This window comes from Phalacrocorax aristotelis, chromosome Z, assembly GCF_949628215.1.
Source record: "Phalacrocorax aristotelis chromosome Z, bGulAri2.1, whole genome shotgun sequence".
Lineage (NCBI taxonomy): Eukaryota > Metazoa > Chordata > Aves > Suliformes > Phalacrocoracidae > Phalacrocorax > Phalacrocorax aristotelis.
The window spans coordinates 13,277,251-13,292,087 of NC_134311.1; the positions used below are offsets into that span (position 1 = coordinate 13,277,251).

The 14,837-nt window shown below is 48.1% G+C and overlaps 1 protein-coding gene across 5 annotated transcripts in view; it reads right to left on the minus strand.

Annotated features, from left to right (window-relative positions):
* The window catches only part of TMOD1 (tropomodulin 1), a 30,067-nt gene that overhangs the window by 1,322 nt on the left and 13,908 nt on the right, over positions 1–14,837 (minus strand). For 3 of the 5 annotated variants that reach the window (XM_075078601.1, XM_075078600.1, XM_075078602.1), the window contains exons 3-9: positions 13,504–13,660; positions 9,971–10,090; positions 7,507–7,596; positions 6,868–6,998; positions 5,156–5,263; positions 3,115–3,258; positions 2,205–2,349 (exon numbers count right to left, since the gene is read on the minus strand). In XM_075078601.1, coding sequence (XP_074934702.1) covers positions 2,205–2,349; positions 3,115–3,258; positions 5,156–5,263; positions 6,868–6,998; positions 7,507–7,596; positions 9,971–10,090; positions 13,504–13,660 — 895 coding nt within the window. Of the gene's footprint in view, positions 1–473; positions 539–2,204; positions 2,350–3,114; positions 3,259–5,155; positions 5,264–6,867; positions 6,999–7,506; positions 7,597–9,970; positions 10,091–13,503; positions 13,661–14,837 lie in introns of all 5 variants that reach the window. The other 2 variants (XM_075078604.1, XM_075078603.1) reach the window with 2 other exon arrangements.

The window sequence follows — 14,837 nt, forward strand, 5'->3', positions numbered from 1 at the left end:
CTGACTTTGGCCAAGGCATCATCTCATGCTGACTGTTGTAAAGACAGCAGGAGACAGATGACACAATTCTTCCTTTGCTAGGTTTTCTCAGTTGCCCTTTCAAATTAAAAAAAAAAAAAAATCTAATTTCTTATCTTAAGCCTTTAACTTCCAGCCCTCTGATCATGGTTAACATGGTCAAAGCAGTCTCATATCTACTCTTAAAGTTGATTTAACGGTCTGACAGCCACACTCTTGACTTTTCAAATGTGTGCGAGGAAAAAAATAAAGGTATAAAGAGGATGCAGAAGTTAGCTCATGAGGATGAACGTAAAAGCTTCCATAGCTGGTTCATAAAGAGCAGCTTAGAGAGCAGAAGCTTTAGGACCAAAACCAAGTTCTGGTAGCATCAGGTGATGGTAGGCAAGAGCACTGGAGTGGAGCACAAGCAGAGAGCTATTGCTGACAGGGAGGAAAATAAAGTTCTTCTATACTTATACGTTGTCCAGGTGTACTGCTGGATGCTATTGCCAGAGACCATCAGACCGATGAATACGAGCTGCAAACAAGAACCAAATCAGACAAAAAAATGTAGATCTTAATGGTCAAAGTGGTGAAATGGACAACTGTTACATGAAAGGCAAATTGTGAATTCCTCCCCTTAACAGCAGGACCAATTAAAACACCAGATTTAGATCTTCCAGCGGATTACTTTGAATGCCAGGTGCTGCATGGTCATTAAAAACCTTGCCCTGTTCCAAAGGACAGAAAATAGCAAGCCTTTCCTGGTGCAGCTCTCTAGTGACCAGGAATGCAGCCACAGGCAGAATAAATATTCAGTGAACTGTAATATTGAGTGAGTGTTCTGTGTGGTCCCTGAAGAACTGACACATACCTCTATGCCTGGGTGTGCTTCCTAGGAGCATGGTACTGGCTGAAGCAAGATGGTTGTTTTTTTTTTTTTTCTTTTTAAAAATGCAACGTATTTATCAGCTGTCTAAATATGGCAGCCACTTAAAGCTGTTTTTCTGTGCTTTTTAAACTTGAAGCTGGTTCATGAAGGGACAGAAGACCATACACAGATTAAAATATGTGGTTCCAGTTGTCCACTATTTCTTCACAGCTGGCATTTATAAGCCAGGTAATTTCTCAGAGCTTGCCTGTCAGCCCTTGCTTTCTAGATGTGGCTGGCAGAAGCCAGCAGCGCTGGTGGCAGGGATTGTCCCTAGGAGCCCCTAGCCCAGCCTTCTGCTCACTGCAGGGCTCTGCCTAGCACTGGGTCAGGGCAGCTGGTGGCTCTGTCCCTCCAAATCTTGCAAACTCCCACCCTTCCGGGGAAGGAGTTCTTCCTAATGTACAAAAAGGACAATCTGTGAACTTTTGTTTATTCCTCCCAGATATACTGCCTGCCACTGCGGAGCAGGAGTTTGGCACTGTCGTGTTTGTAACCGCCCTGCCTTTGCAGTTAGGAGCCACTGAGTACAGTGTGGCTGGTACATTTGCTGCATTCAGTACTGCTCTCCTGGCCGATTTCCAGTGCTCTACAGCAGCTTGTAGTCAAGCAATGGAAGGCCTCTGCCACATGCATCAGCTATAATGGCAGTTTGCAGACTTGCCCACATTTTGCTTCACAAGCACTTCTGACCATTTCATTGAGAGTACAAAGATAACTCAAAGCCATGTGGCTCCCCACCTCTCCCTAGAAACACTTCCAGTTTGTTTTGCTGAAGGAGATGGGCTGAGTCCCACTGCTGCCAAAGTTCAGCTCCACTACTTTTCATCTCCACGTTAAGGTGGGAACGAAGCTGGAGGAAGACAAGCAGTTGGCAGGAATCACAAGTGCTGGCAGCTCATAATCCATGTGCCATATGCTGTATCACGTGCCGTACCGAAGCACATTAGCAGCTCTCACTCCTTCCCAACAAGACCAACTGTTACTGCCAAAAACGCTACCTCTTCTGGGCGTTTTAGTTGGCCAGAGTCTCCAGGTTTGGACCACAACTCATTGCCTGGGCAACAGCAGCTGCATTAGGGAACAAGTCAGTGAAGGCTGCTTTCCTCCTTAGGGGCAAAGCATCATCCAGCCATTCAAGAGGTAGTTTCTAATTCAAGCACATCCACTGGACCCTTCAAGTGAGCAGTTCTGCCCTTTACCACTAGGAATCACCCAAAGGCAGAGGGAGGAACCTTCACCTGCTCCCTGGCTTGCAGTCAGCCCGACTCACCTAGATCATTGTTATTCATCATGGCATTGGAGGCACGGAGCCGGGGACCTTGCTGAGTGAAATGGTACCCGAACTTGAGCAGGGAGGTGTTTTTTTCCAACATGTCCGCGATTTCCATCTCTACTTTGTTGCCCAAGGGCTGGCTCTTTTGAAAACAGAAAACAGAAAAGCAATCTGGTCAGGTCAGAGGGTGATTCAGAATGAGCAGTTAGATCTGCCATCTCTACCCCTTCCCTCCTTCTTTGGACCTGTTGGCCTATCTGCCATTTCTGACTTGGAGTTGCTGAAACAAACCACTGGCCTGTTCCTCGTACAACCAAGTTGTTCTGACTCCTCCAGCAGACATTCCTACAAGTCCTCTTGCCCAAAGACTTTATTTCTTGGACAGATTTGCAGCTAAGAGACATCTGGAGAAACTATGGTTTTGAACTCTCAGTCACTTGTCCCTGAACTTCTCATAGTTCAGCCACTTCATTACTATCCCCTGGGTTCCTGAGGGAGCTAAATTTGCCATAGCATCTGTACCAGTGCACACTCCAGGCTCTCCTTCTCTTTCCCTTGCATTGTAGAAAAAAAATTCAGTTTTACTAAATAGACATTATTATTTAAGTCCCCGCAATAGCTCGGAGCAAGGTGTGATATTGGACAGGGGCATCACCACTTTCCAGGACATCACCAGGAACATGGAAAGCTGCTTGCACTACCACAGCCTTTGTTAATTACTGTAGGTAGAAGCAGATACTGCCCAGGAACTGCAGCAGAAACAAGGGGCTGAAGCCTGGCAGTGCCAGGGCTCCAACGCAGGCTGGCAGTGGTGGCTGGGTGCTCTCCTCCACCCTCACCAGCTACTCAGTTTCATGCAACCAGGACATATTCACTTGATCAGAGCTCCCGCTTGCGCACGCTTTACCTGGTTGTCGATGCGCAGTTCTATGAGCGATGTGTTGCCCTGGAGCGCTTCCACAACAGCCAGGATCCCTGACCCAGAAATGAAGTTTGATTCCACATTCAGGCTTTTCAGCGTGTTATTGACCTTCAGCATTTCTGCCAGTGCCTGTGGGCAGAGGAGGGTGGGAAGAGCTGGCAGATAGACAGGCAGGGGCGGAGCACCCCAGAGGAGCAGGGGTTCAACTCCCCTCGCCTCCAGAGGACACCAGGAGGACCCTGTGTGCCAAGCGGTTTCACTGCCACCAGGTGGGTGAGCTCTGTGTGGGGCAAAGGGGGTTCCCCCCTGTTCCAGGAGGATTCTTGAACATGAACATGCTGGAGGCCACAGCAAAACCTCATAAGGAGAAACACTTAGGGCCAGCCCAAAAGGTGAAGATCCACACCTGTGGCTGCCCTGTGACAGCTTCAGCTGTCCCTCTTCTAAAGCCAGCATGGTGATGGCAGGGATGCCATTGGCCCTGCGTCCTACCTGACCAGCTCCCTGCCTGCACTGCTCCTTCTGAGTGGGGCTGAGATGCTTCACATCACAGCAGGCAGAGAGAGGAGCATCTGTCTTGAACAAGGGATTCTCCATGACCAAGATGTCCTCCCAAGTGGCATCATAACCTTATTAATCACTTTTGCTTCCCTCAGTGGGTAAGACCCAAAGTGGGCTGCCATACTCCCAATGCCCCCGACCTAATCTGGCGATCTCATTTCATAAAATGCATGGGAGGACCTGTCTATGTCATGAAACTGGAGGAAGAGAAAGTGATGTCCAAGCAGCAGGGTTGACCTGCACCCACTCATACAGCATGTGGCTCCACAGCTCCCCTAGGCCTGCACAACGAAAAACTGGTTCGAGAGGTGCTGGAGGAGTACGCAAGGATACAGTCTGAAAGGTAGCATGAGGGCCAGTGAGAACAGCTCAGCACCTCTCTTCATCCCTGCTGATATTTAAGACTGCTTGCAGAAGCCAGAAAGACCCTTTTCCCACTCTACTCAGCACTTGTCAGGCCACATCTGGAGTCCTGTGTACAGCTCTGGTCCCCGCTATACAAAAACAATGTGCACAGGCTAGACGGGGTCCAGAGAAGGGCCACCAAGATGATCAGAGGACTGGGAAGGCTGCCATGCGAGGATAGGCTGGGAGAGCTGGGTTTGTTCAGCCTTGAGAAAAGGAGGCTCAGAGGGGATCTCATCACCATGTACCAGTACTTAAGGGGTAGCTACAAAGAAGATGGAGGCTCCCTTTTTACAAGGAGTCACATGGAGAGGACAAGGGGGAATGGACACAAGTTGCTCTTGGGGAGATTCTGACAGGACATGAGGGAAATTTTTCACAGAACAGTCACCATTGGAATAATCTCCCCAGGGAAGTGGTCGGCTCAGCCACATTGGACACTTTTAAGATGCTGGGCCATCTTGTCTAGACTGTGCTCGTCCTAGAAAGGTTGAACTAGATGATCCCTGAGGTCCCTTCCAGCCTGGGATTCTGTGAGTCTGTGATTCTTTATCACCCACAGAGACCACACATAAGAAATGCAGAATCATGCTTCTGCACAGGTCTGCACAAAGGAATATATGAAAGAGAGCCGGCGCAGACATGTGCAAGTGTGTGCCCACACCAGTGTACGGCTTTGTACCATCAGAAACAAACAGGGTGGCCCTGATATAGGATAAATTGAGAGAGACAAACTGGTTTTACAAAATGCCCCTAGGAAGTCAGTTCTTGGCTCCCGCTCCTTTTCCGGGAGATCCCTGAGGACAAATACGAGACCGAATGGGATTAAAGGATTGTGTCCTGAAATCTCCGCAGCTGAAAAAGGAAGTGAAGGAACCAAAGCCTATCTGTTGCTGGCTTTCGCTAGTGCTCCTGAAACTGAAGCATCCGCACCAAACGCCAGAGGTGCAGAACGTACTAAACACAACATAAGGTGCAAAAGCAGTCAGTAGCTCCAAAAATACCTTTCCCAAGAACAGCTCCTGTCACAACTTTATGACAGTGAGCTGACAGTACTTACGAAAGCAACAGGATCATTGCTCCGTGTCCCAACTATACTGAACTTTTTCACGTAGGTGTTACTTTTCAGTGCTTCCGCAAAAGCTTTTAAAGTTGGTATGGGAATATTCTGTGAAGAGAAATGCAGAAAACCTGTGTTATGCCATCATCTATATGAAGGAATATGCAATACATTTAAATGATACTTTAAATTTCTTATCAAGGTCAAATCACCAAATACACTGAAGTAGTTTAGGAAGGGGTCGATAAATGTTTTTACAAGTTCTCTTGCTATAACCAGCATGGCCTAAGGAGCATGGCAATGTCTTCATCCTGTTTCCCACTCTGCTGACAGCTCTTGGCCTCGATTTGAAGATACAATGTCTCTGACTTTTAATTTAATTGCCCAGAAACGTAACTACTTATGAATGCAGGCATTGTGGGGATGTATGTAACTAGGATCCATGAGCCTACAAGGCACTACTCCTGCACTTTTTAATAAGAATGACAACACTGAGCAACATTCATGTCACATTCAGGAAAATTTCCACCTATGGGGCCTGATGCAAAAAGACTTGAAATGATCTATCTCCTTGTAGTAGAAACCACAGACACCTCTGACTGCTTGATACAACATCTTTCAGGCTAATATTTGCCATGCTAGGTCTCAGCCCAGAAAATAAATCCATGCTGCTTATTCTGAGTTCCTATAAAATGAGCATTTTTCATGGATCAAACACTTTAGATACCCTTTCAGGTGCACAAATTTTAACCTGTCTAAAATTTTAAGCAGTATCCGCAGTGTGGACTTCTTGCCACACCATTTGGATCCCACCATGTGAAATCATCTATAGTCAAAGCCATCTGCAGAACCATAATGCAGAGCCCAGCAGCTTACTATCTCCACTGCCACTCCCCAGTTCTCCAACCTGTGTCCCAAAGCCATGAGTCCAACTCACAAAAAAAGTGCCTGCCTGCCAGATTCTCGGCCTGGTGTCCTTCAGGGATGTTCAGGGACACTAGCCAGAATCAAATACATGAAAGCAGAAATCTTTTTGTTACAGAACGATGCAGGTGGCATGGCACAAGTGTTTTTAATGTGCACATGCAATTAAATGCATTCTTGCTATCTGAATATGTCATCATTCAACAGACCCTATGCGTGCGAGTCCTGGAGTCAGGGAGGACAGAAGGAAACTGTATTTTTCAGTATGTGTAAGCGTCCCAGACGCAACATAAGAAGTGGTGCTGTTTCCTGATTTGTTTTCTACAAGAAGTAAAGAAATCCTGCAGAGGGGATGGGTGGGAGATGGACAGGGCTACCTGGAGGAAGGGAGGTTTCTTCATATTTTCAGGGCAAGTTTCAGGATTATGAAGCCATTTATCTTACATAAACAGCCCCTCCACCAAATGTGCCTGACTAAACCACTAAAGCAACCTAGAATGTCTTTAACCAGACAGGCTGGAGACGTGGCTCCCAAACTACCCTCAATGTAGCTCCACTCTTCCTGGCATCTACAGGAGTCCACCTGCTGCCAGCCCCACACCATTGTCCCACAGTAGGTAACAACCCCTACTGCCCAGAATGGAGATGGGAAGCACTGGTGTTTCTTATCTGGCTACATGCAGTGTTACCGTATTACTCTGTGCAGCAGAGCAGGCTTGGTCTCTGCCTTCTGTGTATCAAATGTTTGGTCCTGTTATTAAGAAAGGAGAATAGAAAGAAGCAAAAACCATAATATTGTTAAGGTTGACTTCCTCAAGGTCAGGGTCATTGCTTTGTATTCGTTTCAGAGTTTCCTCCACATCCGTTGAGTTTGGTTCCTCATCAGGAACCGGTTTGTACTGCGTGGGCTTAATCACACCTGCAAGTGAAAAGCAAGAAATGTGAAACCAAAAGCACCATGAATAGCAGCATGTTTTCTTTGGTGTGTTTCTCCTCTTCCAGAAGCAGTGCTGGGAGAGGGAAGCATGACCTGACAAACAGATGCAAGATGAAAGACCCAACAAGCACTCGCAACTCCACCCGTGCTCGCATGCATCCAGAAACACTGCTTGGTGGTGGGGCCAATCAGCATAGGACAGCCTGTGCCTGCTGCTACCTGCTCTCAGGGTCCAAACTGGGTGAAGAAAGGCACACCACCTGTGTGGAGCTGTTCCCTGGGCTGTGGTAGCTCCCAGACAGTGCCAGGGCAGCAGCTGAGACCATGCTGGCTCGCACAGGACAAGGATGCACCAGAGATGGCCCCAGCAATCACAGACTGCTCTGATAGGCATGGCTACAATCTTCAGGCTAAAAATAATTCCCGTTTTGCCTCTGCTAGCAGCTTCAAAGCCAAACACTGCAGCCTGCTAACACTCTAAATCACTTACTATTGAGCCCTTCTTTGTTCACAATGGTGCTGCTCCCCAGTGCCTCATAGTACTGCTGGTTACTCATCAAGGTGTGCATGCCAAGGATGGCTACAGAAGAGAAAAGGAGAACATAACTTGAGTTATTGCAGGCTCCAAACCTAGGAAGATGCATACATGCCGTGCTCTGCAGGATGGCGTTCCGTAGCGCATTACTTTTCCCTGTGCAAGCACAGAACAACACACAAAGGGGACCCAGCCCCTCAGCTGTCAAAATACACAACAGGGCTCAAATGTGGTCCCTTGTGTATTCCAATGTAGCATGATTCTCCTGGCTCAGTCGAAATGCAGAAAGAGACGGTATGAACAAAATTCAAAGCCTGTAAGAGCCTAAAAGCCAAACTTCTGCCAATTTATGCATCTCAGGCTCATGACTGCAAAACCAATATGCAAATGTCCATTGAAACATGCCCAGGGGGATCTGCTGACATTCTTGCCAGCTGCAACTGAGCAGAGGGAAGCCAATGGTTTAGAAGCATTTGGGCAAAGATTGGTTATAAAAAAATAACGCTGCTGCTTACAGAAAGTTCAGGTTTGAAACTAAACTTTTTTTAATCAACTTTTGTTTAAAAAACAACTGTACGACTTTCTAAAGAAAAATGCAGACACGTGAATACTTGTTAGACACATTTGAACAAATCTGGACCTCTGGATGGGCACAGTGGTTAAAATAAATAAAGGACAAATCTCTCACTAAAATTCAAGCATGCCACCACAAAGGCAGTTTGCTTTCCCAGGAGCTGCCCTCTTATGCTTGGTTAGCACCAGTCCATCACCATTTGCTCAGTGCTTTGGCCAAGAAGGGCTAGCATTTGCAGGAGAAGGCTATCCCTGAGGCCCATCTCATGAATGGCATCTGTTAAGGTGACAGCTCACTCTGACCCCAGGTCTGGATTGCACAGGCAGGGCAGCCTGCAGCAAAGGGTGTCAACCAACACCACTGTCCACTTCCCCCCCACCCCGCCCTCACCCCGCCCCAGCACATTCCCGGTTGGATTGCACAGAGCCAAGCAGACTCTGTCTAAAAGTCTGAGCGAGGTTGGGCACTGTGAGCTTCCCTTTTTGTAGTTTAGTCAGCCCTTTCCTCTGCCATGTACTCACAGCTGAAATTTTCAGAGTGCAACACAGCTCGGAAAAGTAATTTGCAGGCTCAACAAACTGGGGACACACATACACACTAAACACAGCTTACTCTGACAATGAAATTTCTCCACCAGCCAGGACTACGAATACCTGGCTTTAGACAGAGGGAAGGATCTGCTGTTATGACCACGTGTGGTTTCTTGGGGCTAGAGTTTGTGGTGGTAGACAAGAGGGACCCACTGTTTGTAAGTCTGGTGCTTATTGTGTATTATCCAAAGGAACTCAAGCAGAATGAAGGCATCCCGTTTCTGCCTCTCCCAGCTGACCAAAAGCACGGGAGCCCTTCCAGGACTTGTTGGGAGCCACCCACAAGAGCTGTCCTACTGGCCTTGCCAAGGAAGGAAACCAATACACCACGGCTGACAACAAGCCCTGCTAAACAGACAGGAGCTGTTTCACAGCCTTAGCAAACTTGGAAACGCAACGCTGTCACTGTCAATATTGAGATTTCAGCACAGCTTGTATCGCATCAGTTCTCCTGCTGCCACTTGAAGTGTATTCTCCCAACAATTGCAGAACAAGCTGCCCCGAACAGCATTTCTCTGTGAAAATAATCGCTGCACAGATCTGGAGCTTAGCAAGACAGATTTGATAGGATAGGGCTTTATAGGAGTCTAGGAGTACAAAAAGCAAAACCCAGAGATGCAATGCTTGGCCAGGGTACATATGTTGGAAGCCTAAGTGCAGAAACACATTTCTAAGCCAGAATACGATATTGTTATGTAGAAGATGTCTAGTTGGTGTGGTTATTCTACAGGCTCTCTTACAGACTTCTGGCAAGGAGCATACTGTTGTGGAGTGTGGAAGTCTGAAGGAGACAGAACCGGAAGAAGCAGCCAGTAGCACTGAAATATTCATCAAGTGCGAGACCAGCAGGGGACACGTGAGCTCAGTAAAGCACCAAAGGGGTGTTCATATGCTCCTTTGGCCAAGGTATAATCCTATCCCAGCCACAAAGCTAAGTCCATGCTACTGGCTTCAGCAAGATGCCAACACTGCCATCTCTAAGGTGGCAGAGCAATGAGGCTTGCAGGGGGCCGGCTCCACTCAGACAACACTGCCTGAAAAGCAGCAATGGGACACTGCTTGAACTTACCTAGCACAGAGGCGTAAAACTTTAAATATACACTTCTTCTTTAACAAAGAAAGAAATCTGGTCAAAACTGACAGCATTCAGATAAATGGCAAAAAACTCAGTAGTTTCATTTCCCACAGATAAACGAACAGAAAGAAACTAGTACTTGAACAACCTGAACCCCCAATTCACATGAAACTATTTTACCAGCAATGTCACAGAGCTCTGCATCAGAGGCATTCGCAAGGGCTTCCTCCAGTTCTGGCTCCAGAGTCACACTTTCCAAAACAGGATCCATCGTCTTCTGCTTGGGTATCCAAGCTTTTCCTATAAATGCAAAGTGAGGTCACTCTCAGTATAGAGTAGCACCTGTTTCACAAATAGCCATGCAGATGCATTTCTGTGGGGTGAGATTTGCACAGTGGAAAGGACAGAGGGGGCACAAGGACCTAGAGAAAAATCAGAGGAGGCACTGAATCCCTTCCCGTTAGCTTGGTCTGGGTCCTATGATGTGAGCCAGGAGGCACCTGCCAGACACCTCCAACTGTGAAGCTGGACTCTTTCACCAACACAAAGGGCTGGATCTACAAAAGCCCAGTAGTTCAGTTGTACAGGATGACTACTGTTCAATGCACAGCACTCAGAAAGCCATGCACAGCCTGACCCTGCAGGACTTTACTTCTTTGAAGTCTGCATAAAAGGGATGGAGATTTGCCAGCGCTCACATGGACTGAGAGGCCAGTGGCCCAGATCCAGCACTGTGCAGGATTGGTCCTGCCACTGAGACAGCTCCTGCTGCTAACTCCAAATGCACAGTGGTAGGGCAGATGGCACATTAGTCAAAAGAGGGTGGAAATGAGGTGGTGGAGGGGGTCTGGCAGCAGGCAGGGATAGCAGCCTGTCATCCAGAGAGCACATGGGATGGAGGGAGCAGCAGGCTTGGGGCAGCTGGTCTGGCTCAACATTGCTGCAGAGGACAGTAGGGAAGGGGGGGAGAGACACAGAGGGCATGCCAGATGGAGGCCTCCATGCTCTATCTCCCGGGACAGCAACAGGCCAAGGAACAGGCCTTTCCCTACAAGTCAGAGGTGCAAAGCAGGAGGTACAGCTGGTAATGCAAAGCTGCCACCTCAGCTGCTTGCTTGTGGCCTTTTCCTAATGGGGGCTGCCCACGTGGACAAGGGGCTGTGCAGTGAGTGACACAGCTCCAGCCCAGCTCTGAATGCCATGGGCTCCCTGGCACTCCCCTATCCCATTGCCTAGGATGATCACTGGGCAAGCTGTGACCCTTTCTCTGCTGGAGCTGGCTGCATCCCAGGGAGGTGTGGGACAGTGGATGGGGTTCATGGCACTGCATGGCTGCTCCCAGCTCCTAACTGCTCGCACTGCCAATGGGCGGGCAGATATCTTTGCAGAGACTGAATGGGTCAGGCCTGAGATTTCAGAACAGGGCATCCACCTGCAACCACCCCCGCCATCAAAGAAAGGAGAGAGGCTTGCGGTGTTTTAACATATCACAGCAGGGAGCAGTCTGTTGGGCAAACCCAGCACTTCTGTGGGACAGGAGGAGGTGGAGGAGGGATCCCAGAACACTTCAGACCAGTCCCCTCCCCTGAAATAGTCCAGGATCACTGTAGAGAGATACTAAGTGCAAAGCTCTCGGCCTGGCATGCCAGCCAGGACTATTTTTGTCCCCCGCTGTGAAACCAGAGTCAGCAGCACCAAAGGGGAGAAACAGGGATGTGCAGAAACAGAAGGGGCTAAATTTAGCCTCAAGGAAGAAGCAACTGCACTTTGGGCTCCCCTGGTACAAAGTGGAGGCTGTTATAAACAGCCTTTTGCAAAACAGCCCATCTCCTGCTTGCACGCTGCTGCCCTGATGAAGAGGACAGGAGTCTGCCTCCCAAGACACAGCTGCTCTCACAAAAACAGGCAGAGCATCATGTGTGCCTGCACAGCCAGGCACCTACTGGGTACTCTGCAGCAAAATGTCTGGGGAGGGCTGGCCCCCTCAGCTCTGGCTTGGGGAGACCCAGAGCCGTTGTCCCACAAGACACACAGCTCGGCAAACTGTACACACCACCTGATCGGTTCAGAAGGGAATAGGAAAAAGAGGGCAAACTTAATTCTGCTGTCACACAGTAACTCCTTTTGACATTTCAGTGTCATCAAAACTTCTGGGTTTTAATTTTAGAATGTTTCATATCCCAGTCATGCTTTATTACAAGTTTGAACTTTAAATTAAATGGTGCATGCAAACACAGCATTGTATATCATAATACAGCATGTATGCACACACCAACTCCTACTCTGTCCAGCAGCACAGCCAGGGAAAGCACCTCCCATGGCAAACTAGTAAATCACCCTCCAAACTACAAACGTGGTGATTTATTTCCAGCTCTGCCACAACTGTGAATATATGATTTACCATCTTTGGCTCACAGTCAATGTGTTACAAGTGAAAATATGTTTAATGTGTTTGAGATCACATCAGATTGAAATATGATTAGCTCAGACCACAAGCTGAAGACCAAAATGCATGATATACTTCCATCTCCTGTGGAGCACTGCTACTACCTGCTGGGCTAGCCAGGTGGGTAGCCAGCACTGGGCTGGTGTATGTCTGATGTTGCTAAATCTTGATAGCACTGAATTTACCCTTTTGATTTACTTCTTTCAAGGAGAACTCTTCTTTTTTCTTTGCTAAAAATACCACCTCAAGTTTTATTAAATAGATTTAACACAAGCTCTTTCTGAGAGAGGCATGTGGATCAGTAAGGAGGCACCTTTGAGAAAGACCTCAGCTGGGAAACATGCTCACACGCCCACATTTCCCTGCGCTTCTTTTTTGATGTGGGGCAACCAGTAGTGCAAACAGCTGCGAACCAGATATTCTGTTGCACGGGGACCATGGTACAGAGGGAGACACAACAGCAGAAGAAAGCTGCTGAGAAGCTCCTGGAACCCAGAGGCAAGGACTGACTGGACCATGTCCTATGTCAGATGATATTCAGAGCGCTAATAGAAGCAGGAGAGTCCTTTGGATAATGGGACATGTCCCAGGAGAACAGGAAAAAAATGCCAAAGGGAGATGATAGAGAAGAGGCAGAGCAAACCCCTTGCTCACAGGCCCAAGGGCCTCACAGAGCAGGGGTGCAGCAGCCAGTGCAGGGCACAGTGCAGGCAGACAGGAATATGCAAGCTGCAGGAGACTGGGGAATGAGGCTGCGGTTGTCAAGAGATGAGGAAGACTAGAGAGGAACTGCTAGGATCATCACAGCTGAGGGGAGCTGTGGAGTTTCTCTACACCAAGATGAAGTTCGGAGTGTAGGGATGGAGCATGAAGGGCAATGATGAAAGACAGCACAGTCTGCAGAGCTCACAGGAGGACAGGGCAGAGGAAGAACAAGAGGACAGAAGATGGTGTCTTCCCCAGAGCTTGATACAGCTGCAGTGGGATGGGGACAGAAAGAGGCCGCACAGTGATACAGCCTCTATCCATCACTTAACAACATACCAGGTGGTACCCAAATCAGCAAGGGTACGGACCTCTTGGGCACACCCAGCATATTAGCCAGCGTCGGCTGGGGCTAGACAGCAGAGACAGCACATCCACCACCCCAGTGGTGTCAAAATGAAGTTGTGCTTAGCAACGTGAGTCAGACACAACCCTTCTCCTGTGCATCCACTGATGTGCCTTCATCGTGATGCACTCAGATGGGTGCAAAGGATGACCATACCTCTCTTTTCACCCGTGAAAGGAACCAAGTCTTCTCTGTCTTTAACATCCTTCGCTTGCTTTTCTAGGTGGGCCATGAGTTCCTCCCTTTTGAATGGGCCAGTTGGTGGCTTTTGCGTTTGATCCCGCTGCCTGAGCCCTGCTGGCAGCAATGCGTTCTAGGCACAGATGAGAGAAACACAGGTTATCTGTGCAGGCCACGATCCCCATCCAGCAAACACTCTTCCCCTCCGCTTTCCTCATTGCACTGTCTTTCTTCCACATTGCTGGACAATTTGCTTCTCCTCGTGTCAAAGGTTATCTCTATCCAACCCCACTAATTTCCACATCACCTAAGACAGATGATGCTCCTACCCCCCTCCAATTTCAAATGCTGGCTCCACTACAAGATCTTCATGCTGCCAAGTGGTGTTCCTCTACAACAGCAGGTCCAGCCCCTTCTCTGGGGGCTCTCAGCCGTCACCTCCTGCTCCTCCTGGCCTCTTCCCACACTCTCACCATTTCTACTGCCTCTTCACAACAGTCACAGCGCCAGAGCCAAGCTACTAAACTCAACCCATATTCTCCTCCCTACATGTGTCTGAAAGAGTGCCCACAGGCCCCACATGTCCCAACAAGAATAAGTTCAGGGAAATCCCATGGTCTTTCACAGGGCAGAGCAGATGGCTGCAGTGGTCTCTTCTGCCTTTCATGATCCATCACAAAACTACGGGCAGGGTCTCGCAGAGAAGGTCACTCCATTGCAAAATAAAACCCTTGCAAAGATCAGCCCTTTTTTGAACTGCCTCCTCATTATTCAGTCACATTAGCCACCACGGGAAGTTGCTTTGTGCCTGACACATATGGCACGTAAGCACCTGCTTATATTTAAATATAGAACAGCCTTAATGCAGTAAGACTATTCCCAGATTTGACACTAAGCATGTTCTTTAAAGCTTTGCTGGATAGAAGTTAACATTTACTTTTCAGGACAGCCAAAGGCGATTTTGAACAACACACAAATTTTTCCATGCCCACCTAATAAAAGTAATTCATTATAATTTAAATCTGCATCAGTGAAAAGCCTGGGAAGAAAAATGACTAATAGGAAGCAACTAGACTCAGGCCACCTTGGATGACAACAGAATAGAACTGTGCTAATGCACAAGCAGGGAGGCATAGGAAACAGCTTGCTTCCTCAGGCTTCATGCCTGAGGTCATGACAGGTCACCATGCAATCTTCATGCTTTAACACCTGTACTCAGGCTACACCTGTACAGACAGATGTTAGTGATTATTTTAGCTTTCTGCAATTTTCACAGAATGCTGCCTGACTCTGTGTCTTCTGAGGCAGCT